Source organism: Silene latifolia, chromosome 1, assembly GCF_048544455.1.
Source record: "Silene latifolia isolate original U9 population chromosome 1, ASM4854445v1, whole genome shotgun sequence".
Taxonomy (NCBI): Eukaryota; Viridiplantae; Streptophyta; class Magnoliopsida; order Caryophyllales; family Caryophyllaceae; genus Silene; species Silene latifolia.
Genome location: NC_133526.1, coordinates 98,372,225 through 98,395,615, shown reverse-complemented (window position 1 = coordinate 98,395,615; position 23,391 = coordinate 98,372,225). Strand labels below are relative to the sequence as shown.

Below are 23,391 nucleotides of genomic sequence, written 5' to 3'. Positions count from 1 at the left end.
ACAACTGTTGAAACTGGTGACAAAACAAAAGCTGGTGCAATAAGTGCAAATAGAAAAACAAAAACTGCTAAAACCAGTACGAAAAAGGGTGGAGTTGCAGGTGCAGGTGAAGCTGAGAGTTCCAATAAGCAAAGTGGTACAAGAATAACTAAAATTAAAAGGTGGGGTTGTGAAGCAATGATAAAATTCATGTACCATGAAAAGATGTACAAAATTGAACAATTCCGTGAGGGTCACAATCACCCAGTGACGCCTGTCAAAAATAGGGAATTTGAGAAACTTGCTCTTAATATAAATCAACTGAACGAATATCATAAGCAATTGATTATACAAAATTCGAGATTGAATGTCGGGGCTAGTTTAACATACAAATTATGCAAGGAACAAGCAGAAGGTTTCGAAAATGTTGGAGCTACCTTTACGCAGTTCAAGAATTTCCAAAGGGAAGTAAAATGTCTACTTAGTGGCAAGGATGGACATATGTTCATCTCTCGTTTAGAAACCCTCCGAGAAACAAAAGGGTTGGTATTTTCATATAAAAGATCTTGTGAGTGCCTTGACAAGAATTTTTTGGACAAATGCGGATTCCATCAGATGTTACGCATTGTTTGGTGATGCTATTTCATTCGATCCAACCTATGGAACAAACAAATATAACATGAAATTTGCACCTTTCACTGGCATTGACAATCACAAAAAATCAATAACATTTGGATGCGTGCTTTTAGATCATGAAGACGATGACTCGTTTATTTGGGCATTTCAGCAGTTCCTGAAAGCAATGGGTGGCAAAGAACCCAATTACATCATCAGTGACCAAGATACCGAAATAATAAATGCAGTTCCAGGTGTGTTTGGAATATCTTACTTTTGTGAATCTGGTTATTTATTTGGTGAATCTTGAAGTTTAATTTGTGAATCATAGAGCGTGTTTTGTGAAAGTTAGATCTTGATTTGTAAAACACAAAGCTAATATTCTTAAACTTGGTCATAAGTTGTTGAAATTGCCTATTTTGTTATTTCTCTTATCTTGTGAATCTGAGACCTTGTTTTGTGAATCTCAGACCTTATCTTGTGAATCTCAGACCTTGTCTTGTGAATCTCAGACCTTGTTCAGTGAATCTTTGGGCTTGTTATGTGAAACTTGGTTGTGGTTTAAAATCATCTATTTTACTCTTAATTTTGTGAATCTCAAACCTTATCTTGTGAATCTCAGACCTTGTTCAGTGAATCTTTGGGCTTGTTATGTGAAACTTGGTCGTGGTTTAAAATCATCTATCAGTCTCATAATTTTGTGAATCTCATACCTTATCTTGTGAAATGTCAGACCTTGTTCAGTGAATCTTAGGGCTTGTTTTGTGAAACTTGGTCGTGGTTTAAAATCATCTATTTTCCTCTTAATTTTGTGAATCTCAGACGTTATGTTGTGAATCTCAGACCTTGTTCAGTGAATCTCAGTGCTTGTTATGTAAAACTTGGTCGTGGTTTAAAATAATCTATTTTGCTCTTAATTTTGTGAATCTCAGACCTTATCTTGTGAATCTCAGACTTTGTTCACTGAATCTTTGGGCTTGTTATATGACACACAAAGCTAATATTCTTAAACTTGGTCATAAGTTGTTGAAATTGCCTATATTGTTATTTCTCTTATCTTGTGAATCTGAGACCTTGTTTTGTGAATGTTAGAGCTTGATTTGTGACAAAAGATCTCTGACAATAGATAATGTGGATTTTGTGACTTACAGCCGTGTTCAAAAAAGCAAGACATCGCTTTTGCATGTGGCACATTATGAAGAAAGTAACAGACAAGGTTGGGAGCACAATTTGCAAAGAGACTGATTTCTTAAGTCGTCTGAACAATGTTGTCTGGAGCGAGGACTTGGAGCCTGAGGAATTTGAAGAGAATTGGGCTAAAGTCATTAGCGAGTTTTCGTTAGAAGAGAATAAATGGTTGATCGACAAGTTCGCGGAACGAGATCGGTGGATACCCGCTTATTTCGGGGAATGTCCCGATGGGCAACATTTTAAAAACCACACAAAGATCAGAGAGTTCGAATAGCTTCTTCAAGAGATTTGAAAATAAATATGGGACTCTTGTAGAATTTTGGATGAGATTTGAGAGTGCCATGGACCAACAAAAGCACAATCTAAAGCTTCTCGAAGCACAGAGCCACAACTCAATGCCTGAAACCCTATTCGGGTCAAACTGGGAGGCCCATGCAGTGAAGGTCTATACACATGAAGTGTTCTTTGATTTCCAAAAGGAGGTTAAATTTTCGGTAAATGCGTGTAGTGTTTGTGGATACACCCCACCAGATCCAGTAACTAACTTTGAAGTTTCAATTGTTGAGGACGCGAACAAGCGAAAGAGATATGCAGTTGAGTACAATCGGATAACAATGGATGTTCGTTGTGCATGTAAATTGTTTGAAAGGAAAGGTATCTTATGCAACTACATCATTTGGATTTGCTCGGGAAAGTTTAAGGAAATTCCTGAGAAATACATTTTGCGTAGGTGGAGTAAGAATGCACTCAGAAACCCGGTTTATGATTTGAATGGAAATCTACTGGAAAACAATGATCTTACTGGTAATAGTAAGTTTGAGATGTCTCAGGTGTGGTATGAGATTTACGCAACTGTTGGTATGCTTAAAAGAAAAGAAGAAGAGTCAGATATGAGAGACTTTGCCAAGCTAATAAAAGAATTCCGAGAGAAGTTGGAGCCAAACCCAAAGCCTTTGACCAAAGAACAATAATTGGAGGCCCTTCTCAACTGCAAGGCTCCAAAAGAAATCAAGATCTTACCACCTAAAGTCTCTAGAAACAAAGGTAGTGGTAAAAGGATGGTGAGCAGCAAAAATAAGGCAATTATGAAGGCAAAAAAACCAAAAAGGTTGTGTGCTAAGTGTAAACGCATGTCACACCATGATAAAAGAAATTGTCCAAATGAGTTTGCAGAGCATCCTCCTGAGAATCAAGTATGTATAATTCTACTCTTGTCTTTCCATTTTAGTGTTGCTTGAAAACGCAACTTTTCTAAAAAAAAAGTATCTAATAAAGGTTTGATTCTTCACATAGGGAGACACATCGGAAGAAGAGGAAGAAGAGGAAGAGGTTGAGAATGAAGAATGATGTAATGAGGAAGAAGAGGAAGATGATTGAAGAAGACAAGTTTTAAGCTTGTTTTATTTTTGTCAACGTTGTGAATCCTTATTTTATGAAACTGGAACGTAAAATTGTGAAACTTGGTTCTGAATCTAGCATCAAGCGTTTTTATCATTTCAGACCTTGTTCAGTGAATCTTAGGGCTTATTCTGTGAAACTTGGTCGTGGTTTAAAATCATCTATTTTGCTCTTAAATTTGTGAATCTTGGACCTTATTTTGTGAATCTCAGACCTTATATTGTGAATCTCAGACCTTGTTCAGTGAATCTTAGGGCTTGTTCTGTGACACTTGGTCTCAGAGCTTATATTGTGAATCTCAGACCTTGTTCAGTGAATCGAGGGCTTGTTCGTGACACTTGGTCTCGGACCTTATATTGTGAATCTCGGACCTTGTTCGGTGAATCTTAGGGCTTGTTCTGTGAAACTTGGTCGTGGTTTAAAATCATCTATTTTGCTGTTAAATTTGTGAATCTCAGACCTTATTTTGTGAATCTCAGACCTTATATTGTGAATCTCAGACCAAGTTCAGTGAATCTTAGGGCTTGTTCTGTGAAACTTGGTCGTGGTTTAAAATAATCTATTTTGCTCTTAATTTTGTGAATCTCAGACCTTATCTTGTGAATCTCATACCTTTTGTTCAACTCATTGACAATGTCAATGTCAAACTTGGTCGTTGTTTAAAATCATCTACTTTACAACTATCAAAATATCTTTACAAGAGTTGATGAAGGCAACAATCTTTACAACTATCAAATATCTTCACAAGAGTTGAAATATCTTGCCTCGAACCATTTTTGCTCAACTCAATGTCAATGTCAATGTCAAATTAACTATCAAAATATCTTTCCAAGAGTTGATGTAGGCAACAATCTTTACAGGAGCCTCGACCCACATTTGCATATTATGACTTCACGGACAATTGTCTTCCTTAATTAAACACCTATACAACCAAAAACAAGTACAATCGACTTATTTACGAAAAATTTGCCAAAGTTATGAAGAAATGAACTTCACATCATTTTTAAGATAATGAAGTGTACATTTGTAGTATTTTTATCCCATGTAAGTAGTTCCAATACGATCGATTTTCGATATTGTGTCAAATTCTGCCAAGAGAAACATATATTAATGAAGTATATAGACAACGAACCTATCTTTATTTGGAGAATATCAAACCTTGTTTTGTGATTCTCAAACCTTGTTCAGGGAATCTCAGAGCTTGTTCAGTGAATCTCAAACCTTGCTGATAATGACCATGTTTCACCAAAAAAGCTCTGAGATTCACTGCACAATGTCTGGGGTTCACAAGATAAGCCTTATTTTCGTATACTAATGAACTTACCTGAAAATATTCACTTTTGGTCCATAAACTATCATCATCCAAGGCACTCAACCACTTCAGCAGAAAAATTCCACAATCATAACTAGACAAAAAAAAACAGTAAATGGCTCAAAATAATAACTATTGATCTGTTAACAAAAGGAAAAATATACATGCTTACATACCTTGTTGTTTGTTGAGGGACTTTGAGATTGACATATTCGTTCGTGTGCATGAACTCCAAAGAGTTATATGACCCTGGCAAAATAGCTGAAACATGATGTACCTGAAAAAGAAAAGGCAATAACAAAATCAAAATATATTTTGGAATATACTTTTAAAAGAAAAGGCAATAACAATAATTTGGGGAAAAAAAAATCATACAATCTCTTTGGCATGCTTGTTGTCAGGATCCACATTAACAGCCACGCATGAGTCAAGGATGAAATTTTTTCCATGATTTATATCACAGACACAAGCCCACCAATGCTGCGGCTCTGTGTTACTATGGAAAGGGATAAAAACCTGAGATAGTAAATGTCCAAGGATTCACAAAACAAGGCCGAGAATTCACAAAACAAGGTCACAAACTAAGTTCAAGGAGTTCACAAAATAAACTCCAGGATTCACAAAACAAGGTCCAGGATTCACAAAACAAGGTCGATGATTCACAAAACAAGGTCAAGGATTCACGAATTATGTTCCAGGATTCACAAATAAGATTCACAAAATAAGGTCCAGGATTCACAAAATAAGGTCCAGGATTCACAAAACAAGGTCAAGGATTCACAAAACAAGGTCACAAACTAAGTGATGACCAATGGAGGCTCAATAGAACCCTTGCCGAAAGTTCTATTGTCCGAATTTTTGTCATTCACTTCCTGCTTAAGTCTCTTGGATATAGCTTCTTTAGTCCAAGTTGAGAGCGTTGGAAACTGTCGGGTAACAAGGCGTGCTTTGTAGACACATCGGTCTAGATAAATAAAAACCAAGACCATAATAGGTCTACCAAACCAATTTTCTTTCAGCTTTTGGGTCTTCCACTCCTCCGTTTGCCAAGACTCAACTTGGTCAGCCAATTTATGTTTGATAAAATTGCACAAGTTGAATTTGGAGATCAACTCAGTGTTTACCAAACTTTTAAGAAGTCTCAAACTTGCCCTATTGCCTATAACACCGCCTAAAAGAGCATTGATGATATAAATGATGAAAGTGCTTTTGAAATCATCTCCACCATCTTTTTGTGTGAAGACCTTTTCCATAATGTGTTTGAGCTCAATGGAACTACCTTTGTATTGACTTTTGAAATCCTCCAAAAGAGACACATAAGAAGGGCACTTATCTCCAATTTTTGCTTCTTCGACAATGTTTGGACCCATTGGCAATCCCATGCACAGATAGATATCTTCCTCTAAAACAAGGAGTTTCCCATCACACAACGATCCTGTACAGTGGTCATAATTAGAAACTAGCCAGTACGCCAACTGACCCGGAACAACATCTGTTTTAAGATGCAATAGAGAACCAAATCCCATTTCTTGTCTAGTTTCAATCTGCTTATCTGATGGTGGATTCTCCTTATTGTTTAGAAAGTGGTAAAGCCCAGAAGGAGATATCCGAGTCCTCAACACAGGCAGTCTCTCTTTGTAAATTCTTGTCTTTTTTTTAGGTGGCTCAGAGACTGGTTCGGTAGCTTCAGTATAATCAGCCGCTGGTTGAACAGGTCGCTTCATTTTTTATGGCTTCCTATTATGCACCAAGTAAGGCAAAATGACATCAGAACTAAAATCCGAAATGTAAACATTTTAAGTAAGTTTGACAACAGAGAAGGTGATTTCATGCACTTGTTAACAAGTATAACAATATTATCTTCCAGTTTCACAAAACAGGGTCTAAGATTCACACAATTAGGTCCCAGATTCACACAACTAGGTCCTAGATTCACGAAATGCAAATGAGATGTAGCTACTGAAAAAATGGCAATAAATAAGGATAAGATAATGAAAACAGATAAGGTGATTTCATGCACTTATTAACAAGTATAACAATATTATCCTCCAATTTCACAAAACAGGGTCTGAGATTCACACAATTAGGTCCTAGATTCACAAAACTAGATCCTAGATTCACGAAATGCAAATGAGATGTAGCTAACAAAAACTGGCAAAAACGAGCGCCATAAACCCTCAGTAACAAAAACATTTAAAAACTGGCAAAGAACATGCATCCAAAGAACGATAAATTAATCACAAAACTATACACAAAAGAATCGAAATATACTAAAAAAAAAATAAACCCTCGCTAACAAAAACTGGCAAAAACCCTAAACCCTCAATAACAAAAACTGGCAAAAACCCTAAATAATAATTTGACGAATTAAAGAAGTTGATTGAAAATTATGGTGAAAAATACGAAACAAAAGGAGGATGAATCGAAATTTGAGAAAGTAGATAGAAAAATACCTAATTTGCGGATAATAGCGAAGAAAAGCTAATGGCGGATTTAAAAGCTCAATGATAATGGCGGATAATGGCGAAGACGAGCAGTTAGTGAATATGGAAGTTGAAGAGAGAGCAGTTAGTGAATATGGTGAATATGGAAGTTGAAGAGAGTGAATATGGAAGTTGAAAATGGTGAAATTTGAAAATTGCGAAATTGTGAAATTGCGAAATTGAAACCACGTGGATCTTCACTTAAGATGTTTGTTTCACTCAATGTTGTGAATCCTGGAACTTATCTTGTGAAACTGGAACATAAAATTATGAAACCTAGACCTGAATCCAGCATTAAGTATTTTTGTGATTTTGTTCAAAATTTAGTCGATGTCATCGTTCCCCAATTTAGCCTGAATCCAGCATCGTTCCCCAATGAAATAAAGCCTTTAGTTGATGACATGAAACATGTAATTGTACATAATACAGAAAAGGATGCGAATCAAATGAGAAGGCGGCTTGCATTAAACATCTTTGTCTCTCAATAAAAGACCGTCATACGAAGTACACCCGTCTCATCTTATGGTCAATCCAAGTTTCACAATTTCTTGTAGCATTACATTCTCGACTACTAAATACATTCTCGACTACTAAATACAAGATTACAGACTAAACAATTCATGGTACCATTACAAACAAACAAGGTCATATGGCCGAATTAATTTTAGATATAGCAGTTCTTTCAAGCAAGGGATGGCCGCCATCGAACACATATCCATCGAAGAATGATCATTTGCTTGCAAAAGACTGTCCATGTCATCAATGAAACATCTATACCATGAAAAACAAGTAACAATTAACAAATGTTCACCAAAGTTATGACGAAATGGACTTTGCATTAATTTTAAGTCAAGCAAGTGTACCGTTTTTGTATTTTTATCCCATTTAAGAAGTTCCAATATTATCTTCTTTCGATAGTCAGGCAATTTCTGCAAAAGAGATTTTCATACAGTATAGTATATATTTAATATGTAGCAATGGCAAGGTAGGAGGCAAAACCCGTAAATCTATACCTCAAAATATTCACTGTTGGTCCATAAACTTTGATTGTCCAACGCATCCAACCATTTCAGCACAAACACTCCACAATCAAAACTACAAATAAATAAACATTTATGAGTAAAAGAAACATCTCAAGTGAACATCAACTATTCAACCATTCATTTCAGCAAATATGGGATTGGGTACATGATTTTGGCCAGAGAGGGACCATTAAAACTTGTACAATATATCTCATAATATAGCATAAAAAACGAAGATACATGGTTACATAACATTTTTTTGTTGAGGGACTTTAAGGTTTTCAATTGGGTTCATGTACATCAACCGCAAAGGTTCAAATGGAGATGAACCACCACAAAGAACAGATGAAACTTGGTACAACTGGAACATGAAAAAGCCAATAGAACATAAAAATATGACAGGGATATATTTTTTGGGAAAAAAACTAAAGATAAATACTCCAAAATTTTTTGGGAAAAAATCATACAATCTCGTGGGCTGTGTGGTTATCACGATCCGCATGTATATCGGTGCTCGAGTCGAGGATGAAATTTTTTTTTGCTTTAAATCGCAAACGCAAGCCCACCAATGACGACACTTATCGTTAAACATAGGGATAAAAACCTGCAATAGACAAACCAATTAACAATACACATGAACGAAAATAAATAAAAAAGAACATAAATAGTAGAAGAGGGATCTTTCACCTTTTGGATATTGCTCCCATCAAATGGAATGTAATCAGGCTTCATGTATTGACCCCAAATAGTTGGGTTGCGTTCTTCATGAACGGGTGCATGTGACAAAAGTAGGACCATTTTAATAAACCAAGGAGGAGCCAATACTTGAAATATCAACATCTAAAGGATTTGAAGCTCACATATACTGTGGTTGGCAAGTAGAGGAGATCTGATCTACCGAGTGTGGAGTTCACTCCAAACATATCAATCACCTACAAAACAAATTTAACAAAACATATGCAAAGGATTCACAAAATAACGTCCAGCATTCACAAAATAAGGTCCAGGATTCACAAAATAAGGTCCAAGATTCACAAAACAAGTTCGAGGATTCACAAAAATAAGTTCACAAAATAATCTCCAATATTCACAAAACAAGGTCCATCATTCACAAAACAAGGTCTAGGATTAACAAAACAAGTTCTAGGATTCACAAAAAAAGTAAAATGAAACATGAAAAGAAAAAGGAAAGGAAAATGATTCTTACCTGATCCATAACAAAGCCACGTGGTCCATGGGTCTGTAAAGCCTCTCTTGTGACTTCCATCCATGGAGTGGACACCATAGCGTCACTTAAATAATGAGGAAATGCAATTAGTCAATATCTCTCACAATATAACTTTTATATTGTAAAATCAAATAAAAAATCATATAACTTTTATATTGTAAAATCAAATCAAAGCAAAATCATTACAATTTAGTTTGTGCCGATTTTGATCTGCATACATAATCCAACAATTCTTTGGTCTTTGTAAGGAAGTGGTCGAGAGCCACTGCCACAATACGAGCATATAAACATCATTTAATCAACTAAAGTACTAAAGGTTTTGCAAGAAAAATATGATAATATTAAAAGAAGAAGGTTCTTACAGCGGTACACGACTCCATTCTAGTGCATCTTTTTTCACTCTATCTCTTAATACGTTCTTACCACATGTAATAATCTGATAGCACACCCTCAGTGCAAAACGCTTCACCTGAACTTCCTATAAATGCAAAAAGGGGAATAATAATGTGTTGCAAACTTATAAAAATTTATATTTATCAATGTATAAATAGAGTTGAAAAAGTAATCTTACAGTATATATGGTTATTGGACAATCACTTTTGTTTCCTTTGTAATTCTCCAATATGTTCAATAAATAGATGACATTATCTATTTCATCAGAAGGTAAGTTTGATTTTGGGATAAACACTTCGGGCGTCCACAGAATACTTCTCAGTGCTGGCACCTTTGGTTTAAGAAGCCGGATGAGCTTTTCTTTCTGTATGTACAAAAGAGAAATCAGTCTTTCTTAGCACAGGTATAAACAAAGGAAAATCATCTACTCAGACCTTGTTCAGTGAATCTTAGGGCTTGTTCTGTGAATCTTAGGGCTTGTTCTGTGAAACTTGGTCGTGGTTTAAAATCTTCTATTTTGCTCTTAATTTTATGAATCTCACACCTTATCTTGTGAATCTCAGACCTTGTACAGTGAATCTTAGGGCTTGTTCTGTGAAAATTTGGTCGTGGTTTAAAATCATCTATTTTGCTCTTAATTCTATGAATCTCAGACCTTATCTTGTGAATCTTAGGCCTTGTTCAGTGAATCTTAGGGCTTGTTCTGTGAAAATTTGGTCGTGGTTTAAAATAAAATCATCTACTTTGCTCATAATTTTGTGAATCTCAGGCCTTATCTTGTGAATCTCAGGCCTTGTTCAGTGAATCTTAGGGCTTGTGATGTGAAACTTGGTCGTAGTTTAAAAACATCTATTTTGGTCTTAATTTTGTGAATCTCACACCTTATCTTGTGAATCTCAGGCCTTGTTCAGTGAATCTTAGGGCTTGTTATGTGAAACTTGGTCGTAGTTTAAAAACATCTATTTTGGTCTTAATTTTGTGAATCTCACACCTTATCTTGTGAATCTCAGACCTTGTTCAATGAATCTTAGGGCTTGTTTTTTTGAAACAAAAGTGTAGGCTTCACAAAATCAAGTCATACATTCACAAAGTCATTTCCTAGTAGAATCACAATAACACACATTTCCCTAAGCAAAATGGAAACAATAGACGTACCAAAGGTTGGATAAAACAAGAATAATCAACATATCTGCCTTTCATAGGATGGATGATTTGCACTTTGCTACTTTTAGTTCTGAGGTCGATACAAATCAAGAAAGGTGCGCAGGAGGCGGAGACTATTGGAGCGAAAACCTGAAAAAGGACAAAAAGTAAACTGAATTAAAAAAGACAAAAATGCAGTGAATAAAAAAGTCAAAAATGAACTTAAGTTGAAATATAAGCAGACCAAAATAAAAGACTTACTAGTTGAAGCTGAAACATCAACATTGGAGAGACACGGGAACAAAAAAATAAGATCAGTATGAGTAACGATTAGAAGTGAACATCATGTAAAATACACTCAGAGAATTGGATAAAGTACAGGGTAATAAGACTAACACTTTCATTTCTATACGGCACAAATAAACGAGAAGGGGAAGTCCGGGATTTGAACATCTCATTACTATTTAAGATCTCACAATACACATCTATGACATGAGATGATATCCGATCGACTTCAGGCACACTCTTCAACTGGCTCCTAGTCAAAGTCTGACATTCACTTTGGAAAAGAAGCTCCGTTTCATCATATGATTCGCCAAGTATAAAATCTAATACTTGTTTCTCAGCTTGATTCAATTCCTTAAAAACATTAAGATTCCTTTGCAAATAGGGCGATCGGATAACTTCAGCTGGAACTACAACCCTCCTCTTACCACGACCCGGAACATCCTCTTCAATTGGTAAGGGAGATAAGGGAGATGGGATTGCAGCAGTAGCTGGGGTTTTGCAAGGAACACGGGCAATCGGCTTTGCCAAATGACGTGGCGATCGACGAATATAGACATTACTGACAGATCGTTTACTGACAGATGTTTTATCAATTGTTGAAACAAGTGGAGTATCTGGTAGGCAAATAACATCACGAGTTGTCTTCAGTACCACAGTAGTAGGAGGAGTAGGAGGAGTAGCTGTTATCTCAATAATTGTAGGCTCAGTGACGTCCTTATCAGGAAGAACATCATCCAGAGCAGCGTGAGAAGATGTGTTCCCTACCAAAGGAGTGGGCTCAGTGAAAGGAGGGATGACATCCACAAGGAGGGATGACACAGCAGCATATGTGTCAGGCTCAGGCTCAGGTTGAGACAACAAATGGTCATCATCTGCTAGAAGCCTAAAGGATGGGTATTCTGCATTTGGTGGTGGTGAATGATGTCGCGCAATTGGTTGCAAAGCTTCACCCATCGCATCCAATCCCGCCAACAAATCAGCCTCAGTCCACCCATAAAAATTATCCACATTCTCCCCAGCTTTCTCCACATTCTCCCCACCTTTCTCCACATTCTCATGAATATCGTCAACCACTTTCTCAGCGATGTTCTCATCCACAATGTCCGACACCTTTTCCTCATTCTTCACATCGTTGACATTTTCAACATCATCCTCTTGTTGAGATAACTTAAAACCTTCTACTATGCCGTCTACAACTGCAACTAGTTTCTTCACTGTTGTTGTTGAAGGCAGTTTGGAGGGAGCTTGACTAACAAGTGATTTGAAATCCGAAAAAGCTTGAGCCACTGCCTTTGCGGAAAACGCAAGTTTATGGACAAACTCACCAGTGCCTTCATTCCCAGGTAGCGGTAATTTTTCAGCGTCGCCTTCGGATGCTTTATCTTGAATTGTTGACTTGGAAGACTGACCAAGCTCAATCTTTGGAGGAGGAGGACACAACTGTGGAATATGGTGGTTGAATAACATTGGAGGCTCAATAGAACCCCTGCCAAAAGTTTTCTTGTCCGAATTTTTGTCATTCAGTTCCTGCTTAACTCTCTTGGTTATAGCTTCTTTAGTCCAAGTTGAGAGCGTTGGAAACAGCCGAGAAACAAGGCGTGCTTTGAAGACAAATCGGTCAACATAAATGAAAACCAATACCATAATAGGTCCACCAAACCAATTTTCTTTCAGCTTTTGGGTCTGCCACTCCTCCTTTTGCCAAGACTCAACTTGGCCAGCCAATTTGCGTTTGATGAAATTGCACCAGTTGAATCTGGAGATCAACTCAGTGTTTGCCAAACTTTTAAGAAGTCTCAAACTAGCCCGATTGCCTACAACACCGCCTAAAAAAGCATTGAAGATATAAATGATGAAAGTGCGTTTGAAATCATCTCCACCATCTTTTTGTGTAGAGAGCTTTTCCATAATGTGTTTGAGCTCAATGGAACTACAATTGTATTGACTTTTGAAATCCTCCAAAAGAGACACATAAGAAGGGCACTTATCTCCAATTTTTGCTTCTTCGACAATGTTTGGACCCATTGGCAATCCCATGCACAGATGGATATCTTCCTCTAAAACAAGGAGTTTCCCATCACACAACGATCCTGTACAGTGGTCATAATTAGAAACTAGCCAGTACGCCAACTGACCCGGAACAACATCTGTTTTAAGATGCAATAGAGAACCAAATCCCATTTCTTGTATAGCTTCAATCTGCTTATCTGATGGTGGATTCTCCTTATTGTTGAGAAAGTGGTAAAGCCCAGAAGGAGACATCCGAGTCCTCAACACAGGCAGACTCTCTTTGTAAATTTTTGTCTTTTTTTTAGGTAGCTTAGGGACTGGTTCGGTAGCTTCAGTAGGTGCTTCAATAGAGTGGTGCAGTAGCTTCAGTACGTCCTCAGCACGTCGCTTCATCCTGGCTTGGCTTGATTCCTACTACTCGGTAAAACCTATTATTCACAAAGCAAAAGGAAATAAGTTCACAAAATAAAGAAACTTGGTCAGTAAGGTTTAGATTCTCATACCTTGTTTTTGTGAATCTCAGACATTGTTCAGTGAATCTAAGGGCTTGTTTTGTGAAACTTGGTCATTATAAGTGGTTAAAATCATCTATATTGCTCATACCTTTAATTAGTGAATTCACAGACCTTGTTTTGTGAATCTTAGACCTTGTTCAGTGAATCTAAGGGCTTGTTTTGTGAAACTTGGTCATTATTAGTAGTTAAAGTCATCTATTTTGCTCATAACTTTATTTGGTGAATTCACATACCTTGTTTTGTGAATCTCAGACCTTATTCAGTGAATCTACGTCCTTATTCAGACCTTCACAAAATAAGTTCACAAAATAAGTTCCAGGATTCACAAAATAATTTCCAGGATTCACATAATAAGTTGCAAGATTCACAAAAGAAAATCCACAATTCACAAAATAAGGTCACAAAATAAGTTGGTCATTATAAGTGCATGGAAGAATATGTAAGAAAAAAAATACAAAATTAAATAGAAAGTCAGAAGTAAAGAACATTGCATAATACATAGAAAAGTGATCCATGCAAATATTTAAAACAAAAGTACAACATTACATCATAATTTATGTTATCCAAAATGTTAAACTAAGACGTACGTAATTATACAGAAGGTTGACACTACTACGAAATTATACAAAATAACAAAAGGGCAAAGTTAAAACCTTAAAGTGCAAAGCCCTAGTTACACAGATAGTACATTACAAACAAGGGACAACTCTAGGCTATATATACATCATCATCAGAGGTAAGTCAAGAAAAGATATATCAGTACGAGTGAGTAGTAAGTCAGCAGCAATGCCAATAGCTATATCTCGTTCTTCACTCGGCGTAGCTCTTAAAACAAGCAATGACTCATTAAGCATCCTTTGCGTGCAAAAGCATCATCAAGAGCATTGAGATGAGTACTACGAGATGGAATTTTTGCTTGCATATAATGCACTAAGAATTTGGCAATCATATTCTCCGTCATGAAACATTTGCATGTTTGAAAGACTATGCTAGGACCCCTATGAATAGTCCGAACACCATTCATATCATTTATGTCTACAGAAAGCCAATATGAGAAGGTGACCCCAGGTGCACTTTTGTGTATCAGAAATAGTTGAGCCCAATTTCGACAAACGAGCGCCATATTTGCTTTATCTTCCCGATGATTAATTTTTGAGAAGATTTTTTCCATAAGACCTTCATTATTGAAAACAGAATGACATGCTTGATAGTGACGGCCAGGCACTATAACTTCCTTTAACGGCGAAAAAGAGAAATCCATAGCTGTTTGTTTTTCAGTGACATAAAGTGCGCGAAATGACTTTTAATCTTCGTCAAGAAGATTAACAACACAACCATTGCACCAAGGTGTCATACTTGTCTATGAAACAAGTGAAATACAAATATTAGATAAACAAAAGAAATGTGAAAATACAAAACACAAATTCCTAGGTAGTTGGACTAACAAGCTGGGAAAATAAACAAAGGTGAAGGAGATTCTCAGACCTAGGAAGCACAAATTCCTCACAAAATTAAATCTAGGAAGCACAAAAACCGGGAAAATAAAAAGGTTTAGATTGTCAGACCTTGTTTGGTGAATCTCAGACATTGTTTACTGAATATCAGACCTTTTCTTCTTAATTTGTTTCTCTGCTTCTTTGAAATTTTAGACATTATTCAATGAACACTCAAGCAACAACAACAGAAGACAAAGTAGCTAGTGTAATTTATGCAAAACTCTGTAATTATGCAAACCTTTGAATAATCGCAGACCTTATTCAATGAGAACTCAAGCAACAACAACATAAGTAAGATGAAGTTTGAAGATAATATAACAATAAGCTACTGGTTTCACAAATTTACCTCCTAGATTCACAAAATAAGTTCTAGGTTTCACAAAAGCAGGTAAACCAAATCTTAACAAACAGATGACAAAAATTAAGGCCAAGTTTGAAGATAATATAACAATAAGCTACTGGTTTCACAAATTTACCTTCTAGATTCACAAAATAAGTTCTAGGTTTCACAAAAGCAGGTAAACGAATCTTAACAAACAGATGACAAACATTAAGTCCAAGTGAAAAATGAACAATAAAAATGAAACTTCAATCCAAAGAAGTTTATAACCTAAAATTTAACTAATTAATGAAGTTTATAACCTAAACATTAAGCAGGTAAACATGAAATCGGCAATAACTAACAATGAACAATAACAATGAAACTTCAATTCAAAGAATAATTAAGCAGATAAGGAATGCATAAAAAATCGATGAAAATCGAATGAAGGAAAATAGTGAAACAAGAGCAAAACTCCTTATTTAACCTAATTAATGAAGTTTATAACCTAAAATTTAACTAAATAAGCAAAAAAATCAAAATCGAGTAAAGAAATAGAAAGGAACATACGAAAATGCGGAGAAATCGACTGCAATTGATTTTATGCGTTCCTACTGTGTTCGATTATGCTCACAAAGCGATCAAAAACCTGCATAATAACAACAATAATTTGACGAACTAAATAAATTTGGAAATTAAACTGAAAAATACAGAATGAAAGGAAGATGAATCGAAACTTAAATTAGTAGATCGAAAATACCTAATTTGTGATGATAATGCAGTACAAAACCTCAGCTCACTGATAACGGAGGTCGAAAGCTAAACATAATGGCGGTAGGAAAGCTCAGTGATAATGGCGGACGGGAAGCTCAGTGATAATGGCGGACGAAGATGATTTGAAGAGAGAGAAAGAGTGTGCGTGTGTTTGTTGGAAATGAATGTTATTCAATGAAATGTGCGTGTGTTTGTTGGAATTAAATAGGGGACACGTGGCATCATCTTATGAGTCTATAATATTTAGATCAGATGGTATAGAATGAGTTCAGCCGCCTCACCCTAAGAAGGGTGCCTCACGAGATTCAATTTCTATATATATATATATATATATATATATATATATATATATATATATATATATATATATATATATATATATATATATATATATATATATATATATATATATATATATATATATATATATATATATATATATATATATCTAGGATCCGGTGAGAACAAACACTCGGTGAGAACGGTGAGAATGAATATCTACCTCACATCTAACTAACTGACTCTCCTCCTAACATATAATCACGTGCTCCATTAAATTATTCACACTACCCTCCCTGCCTGACATTTACCTTCGACTGTCATCACCCAAACAGTGAACCTCCGATGCCGACGAATTTTCGTCGTTAACCACCTATAATACTGACGCCGACCACACAGTTACATTTAAACTATCTCCGGCGACTCCAATACACGTTAACAACCACCACATCTCATCTGCCGCAAAAAACTACTACACGTTCGTCACCGTCGATCTAGCTCCGGCGACCTAATTACGCATCATCGTTGAAATATTCTGACGCCGGCCACTCCGACTCAAATTTAAAGCTAGCCACGCACCCCCTTCCAATGCCAGCGTTTCAATGAAACCACTAATCTCATGCACCGCTGTTGTAATACTCCATATTTATGAGTCTCTGGGTACTCTATCGAGTAGGCCTTACTCTGTCGAGTAAGGGTGAGTTGCGTTTTAAAATAGTTTCTGACCTGTTGGGTACTCGATCGAGTAACGTTGATACTCGATCGAGTAAGGGGGCACTCGATCGAGTACCTTAGCTACTCGATCGAGTAGCCGGTTTACGGGGAGTTATTTCTCGGGTTTTGTTAATTATGTGATTAGGTATATAATCTTTTCCGTCATTGTTCTTAAACACTTTTCAAAACCTATTTACTGTCAAGAGAGAAAACAAAACATCGTTCTTCGCTTTAATCGCATTGTTAGCAAATCCCGGAGTTTGGAAGGTCGGATTTCACCTTTCTTTATACCGTTGAGATCCTTACGTCGAGGGTAAGATCTATGTACCGTTTTTATAGTATTTCCTTTAAGTTGTTTAAAACCCTAATTGGGTAGATTTGGGGGTTTTGTGTAGATTGTGATTTGGTAGTGTTTATATGTTTGTATGATAGGAGGAGGTTATGTAGAAGAGGCTTTTTGATACAGCTGTTGATACCGTCTGATAGTTGTGCTTTCTAGGTAGGATTTCCTACTCAGTATTAGTCCCATAATGGGATGATTGTTGATGTGTTGAGATTGATTGTTTGATATAATAATTGTATTGTGACGGCTGTGATTGTGATTGTGATTGATTGTTCTCTGGTTCTCGAGATGCGTTCACGGCTGAGTGGAGTCACTTGCGGGAGTGGCTTCACGCCCTAGTTTCGCCCTTCGTGGAACCCGCCACGGAAGGGGATGTGCACATTAATGGACAGGGTTATCGCTCGGTATGATGAGCGGGGCTTAGGTGGGTACGGTTGCGGTCCCCCACTGGCAGGGTTGGTCTAGTGGACAGTCGGTGATTGAGATTGATGGGACTGGTGTGATTGTGTGTGTGTGACGGTTAAGCTGTCTGTTTATCGTATTGTTGATATATATAAGTTGTGTGATTAGTACTGACCCCGGTTGTTGTTTTGTAAAACCTGCGGTGATCCATTCGGGGATGGTGAGCGATGAATCAGCGAGTTTGAGTTGAGTCACATGGGATTTTCGGGATGTGCCTTTGTCGACGATAAAAGTCTTCCGCTGTAGCTTAGTAGTTTTATAAACTTTGCATTTAGTTGTTTAGACAGTTGGTTTGAGAACTTGTACCCGTATTTTGGGATTTGGCCTTGGTTGTACTTTTCACTAAAGTTATATCATTTAAAGTTGTTTCGTTATTGTCTTATGATTATCATGCCTCGGGTAACCGAGATGGTGGCATCCTTATACCTGAGTGGTACTGGTAAGGCACTTGGAGTATGGGGGTGTTACAAATGGTATCAGAGCGACGATCCTGAAACCTGTAACCAATAAATCTAATGAATATAGGGAGTCAATTAAAATGAACCCGGGGTAAAGGTTGTAGGAGCTAATGCAAAGGCTTGGGAGACGTCCTAAAGCCGCGAACTTGCCCTACAATTTTGAACCGGTCACATGGGGGGTGTATGTCAAGGTCATATGTGTTGTTTGTTAGCTTGTGTGTGGATGTGATGAAGTATGTGTAATTGTTGGATGTTTGGAGTAGAAAGTTGAGAATATGAAAGAAAGATTGATGAGGCATATAGAACCGTTGTTGGAATAAAAAGCATGATTGATGATTCATAATGTGACATAATAATAACATGTGAATATAAATGTTGTGTTGTATACGTATATTTTGTTTGCATAGAGTTGTATGATAAGTTTATGTACTTGTCCACGATTGTTCATGTGTATATGTTGTAAGAAGTGTGTAGCTGTAATGGATGAATTGGTTGGAAGAGATTAAGTAAGTAATTGCATAAGAATATGAAATTCATGTGTGGAGCATGTTTATGTGGGTAATGGATTGTATAATGTTGCAATGTTAGTAACATGTGAATAGGGGATTTTATGTCGTATATTACGTTATGGTGTACGTAAAGTTATAAAATAAAAGCATGTGTGAAAATCGTGATTGACGAGTTAAATAATTTATGTGTATGATGAATGTTGTTGCTTGGCTTTTGAAAATAGTAACATATGATTAGGAATGCTGGTGTTATGAGTTCTGGATTGATTTTGGTTGCTTGGTTGTTGTTTAAGTTGTTTGGAAGTAAAAATCAAATAGTTATGTCATCTGAGTACAGCAAAGTTATCTTTAAACTGTTATAACTTGAGATGCATAAATGCTTTTAATGTGATTCCAATTGGAGGTGATATCTTGTCCTTTTACGATTCTAACGATAGGTCACACGCCCAAAACGACCAAGAAATGAGTGAGTTATGACTTTTTCTAAAAACGGACAGTCTTGAGAATTGGGGTACTCGATCGAGTATCCTTGGTACTCGATCGAGTAAGGGGGCACTCGATCAAGTACGTTAGTTACTCGATCGAGTGGCCCTGGTGATTTATTTTACGTGCTTCTGATCTTCACCTACTCGATCGAGTAAGTCCCTTACTCGATCGAGTGGCCTGTACTCGATCTAGTGACCCCTGTTTTGGGTCATATGCTTATCTTTTGAATTCGTTGCATATTATGTTTAATTCAAAGTTGTTATTTTGCTTCTTTATGCATTGTTTTACATGTACGTTGGTCTTGACGCGTAAGTTACCCAATCTTGTGGTGTAGTGAGTGGCACCTGTGGTGAGTATGAGTTCGGTGGGAGGACATGAGTTATACGTGGTTGTGATAGATAGTGGAAAAAGAAAAGGAAGATCGTTATGGTTTATTGAGACATAGAGCATGTTTTGTGAGATGAGATGAGCGATATGTTTGTACGTTGAGTAATGCAAAAGTAATTAAATGTGGGCAAGGGATGATGTGAGTTTATGGAACGTGAGAATGAAAAGATTGAAATGAGGGACGCAAATGGTGGCATCTCGAGAGGTGTAAAGAATCATGGAGGGGGATGGTTAGGAGTCGTGTGGGTTAAGAATATACATAGTGAAAGTTCGTTTTAAAAGGGTTGAGAAGAGTAGTATATAGTGAACTTTGTGGAGACATGTCGCGAGGTGGATTTGTGGACAGTGAATGAGTTTGGGAGATTTGGTTAATTAAGAGATGAAACTACTGTGTGGTTTCCTTGGGCAATTAGCGGTATGAAAGGAATTTTGATTTCTAGGGATGTCATTGTTGAGCAGTAAACGTTGATTCTATGGATGGTTTAGTGGCAAGGGTGATTGATGACATAATAAGAGAATATTTGTGGTAAGAAAGAGTGAGATGATATCGATATGAAATAATTAGATGTGAGTTTTGGAGCAGTGAGAACGTAACCGGAACACTAAAGAGTTAGGTAGAAGTGATAAGGAGTTGAATGGTTAATTGATTTTGTAGAGTGTAAAGGAAAAGAATGAGGGGAATAAAACTAAGAAAATGTTGACCGGAGTTATGTGATATAGAGGTAAGGAGTCGTCGAGATGTGTGCTACCAATCATGAGGATCTTAGTTAATGGTTATAGAGGAGTTTTGGGACAACATGATTAGTCTTGAGTTTTGAGGAATTCAGGAAAGTAAGAAGTTGGTAGAATATCTGCATGATATGAGATTTTGGTGGAGATTTAGATGATGATACAGTTAAGAATGGTATTGGGAAGAATGTTAAAGTAATTTTATTGATGGATTTGATGTTCGTTATGTGGGATGTTAACCAAAGATAGGAAAGAAATCGTGATATTTAGAGATGAGTGTAAGGATTTGATGTCCGGACAGTGGTAGTGTTATGGTTTGTGACTAGTGGTTAAGGGTGATGGTATATTAGAAAGGTAACAATTCTGAAGCGGTTGATTTTGCAGAGACCAGGTTGATATGTATGCTTGTGAGAGAGTGTTAGATGTGGTTATATGAGGCGGTTGTTAGTAGTTGAGTATTAATAGTATGGTTACATTTGGCAGGGGGTGATGGATATGCGAATGGGAGAATATGTTATGAGGGGCATATGAGTTAAGCTCGGGCGACAGGTAACCTTTGTTGAGTGGTAACTTACGTGATCAGGATTGACTAGGTGGATGTGATTACGGGTCTATGATACATGTAAATGTTTGTGTGAGGTTCTGACCTCACAAGAAGTGGTATGGTGTGATAATTATAAAGTTGTTATATGATTGTTTTGTAATTTATGTTGGGTACGGTATACTAATGGAATGAGGTTCAAAAGGTAATAATGTGATTGATCTGGCGTGGATAGTTAAAATTGTATGTGTATGGATGATACTTGTTTATTCCGTGAAATGGTAAGGATGATGTTCATGAGATTATTATCTGTTTAATTCATATAACATGTTGCATTGTTATTTAGTAAAGTGGATTTGAGTAAGTTTTTCTTGTCCGAGAAGTTATGTTCAGTCAGTGTTTATGGGATTGTGTCTGTTGTGATGTCTATCGGAGTAGTTGTGGTGCCTCGGGTGATGATCCGGACACGGTACCTAGTGTTGTGATGCGGGTATTTTCGCACTGCGGTGTGGCTGTTGGTGGTGGTGTTGCGATGTCGTCACCGGTTGTGGTGGAGTAGGCGGGGTGTTTATGATTCGATTTTCGAAAGTACATACCAGTTACACATAAATTGTTGTTTTGTTTGATGTTGCTTTCTGTGAGTTTCAGTTTGTACAGATAGACAGTTGTTTTGTTTATTGATGTTTCTTACCAGTTAAGTTTTGGTATGAGGGTAGAGTATGATATGAAAGAGAGTTGTATATGTTTTCGTTGTTGTCATGGTATAGTGACATTCTGTTGATGGGACACAGTTGTCAGAAGTTGTTACAGTACTTTTGATCTTGTTTTAAGATGAGGCTTTAGACATACTCATGGTAAGTGATTGGTGGAACATGTGTTGTATTGATCTGGACGCTGCAGGTGGTTCATAATCAGCTTTTGGGACAGTGAGTGTAGGGTGTTGGGAATTAGTGTCATGTTAAGTTTTGTATGAGTTTTGCGGTAAGAAAGAAAAGAACTTGAGAATCTAGTGTGATTGTACGTAACGAGTGTAGATCGTGAATTATGCTTTTGGGATATAGGTACCTTACATAGAGAGGTATGTTGTTTTGCAGTAAGAATGGAGAGTTAATATGGTGATTTTGCTACGAGTTTTATGGTATAGGTTAGGTGGTGTGCCGTATGAGTTGAGGTACGAAAAATGTTTAAGTAAGAGAGCCTTGGATATGTGCATGGCGAGTGTTTAGGTTATAGGTGGTTATCTTTGACATGCGGTGGTGATGAGGATAATGAAAAGATATATCTAGGATTTAGTATTTGTGAGTTACGAGGACGTAACAGTTATCTTAAGAGGAGTAGGATGCGATAAAAGAGATTTTGATGGTTGTTCATATGGTAGTATATTTGGAAGTTTGAGTCTTGATGTCGAATAAAAGGTTGATTCGTGTTGTGGTTAATTTTGTTAAAGGTCATGACCGTGCTTGTAGTAGTTCGATGTTTAGGAGTGTGAGAATATTTCACCAGTGTTGACAGTTGGATGATAGTGTTTATGAGTGTTAGTAAACTTCGAGGACGAAGTTCCTTTTAAGGGTGGTAGAATGTAACATTCCGTTTGATGTCTATGAGTGTCTTGATTTTGGATTTGATAGTGGATGATACTATGGAGCTAGCAGCGTTAGAGGATGGTAGTTGGTTATGTATGGAGTTGGTGTCGTGAGAGATATATATGTGGTGGATACGATATCGTGAGTCATGTTAAGGAAGTAAACATAGTTGGTGGAGTGGGTGTTAAGAGTTCATGTTTTATGTTTGGTCGAGTTCTTGAGTTCTTATTTATGTTGTTGTGTCTTGGTCGAGTTAGCATGGTTGTTTCATGTATGGGTTGAACTTCGGGGACGAAGTTCTTCTTAAGGAGGGAAGACAGTAATACTCCGTATTTATGAGTCTCTGGGTACTCTGTCGAGTAAGGGTGAGTTGCGTTTTAAAATAGTTTCTGACCTGTTGGGTACTCGATCGAGTAACGTTGATACTCGATCGAGTAAGGGGGCACTCGATCGAGTACCTTAGCTACTCGATCGAGTAGCCGGTTTACGGGGAGTTATTTCTCGGGTTTTGTTAATTATGCGATTAGGTATATAATCTTTTCCGTCATTGTTCTTAAACACTTTTCAAAACCTATTTACTGTCAAGAGAGAAAACAAAACATCGTTCTTCGCTTTAATCGCATTGTTAGCAAATCCCGGAGTTTGGAAGGTCGGATTTCACCTTCCTTTATACCGTTGAGATCCTTACGTCGAGGGTAAGATCTATGTACCGTTTTTATAGTATTTCCTTTAAG

At 36.9% G+C, this 23,391-nt stretch overlaps 1 protein-coding gene across 1 annotated transcript; it reads left to right on the top strand.

Annotated features, from left to right (window-relative positions):
* The first annotated feature begins 658 nt into the window (after positions 1–658).
* Positions 659–2,059, top strand: LOC141651554 (protein FAR1-RELATED SEQUENCE 2-like). Its single transcript, XM_074459261.1, has 2 exons — positions 659–848; positions 1,746–2,059. Exons 1-2 carry the CDS (start codon positions 659–661, stop codon positions 2,057–2,059), a joined length of 504 nt encoding a protein of 167 aa, XP_074315362.1.
* Positions 2,060–23,391: the final 21,332 nt, after the last annotated feature.

Coding starts and splice junctions, on each gene's coding strand:
- LOC141651554 (XM_074459261.1), top strand. CDS start 659: ATGAAATTTGCACCTTTCACTGGCATTGACAATCACAAAAAATCAATA. Junction 849..1,745: donor AATAATAAATGCAGTTCCAG/GTGTGTTTGGAA, acceptor TGTGACTTACAG/CCGTGTTCAAAAAAGCAAGA.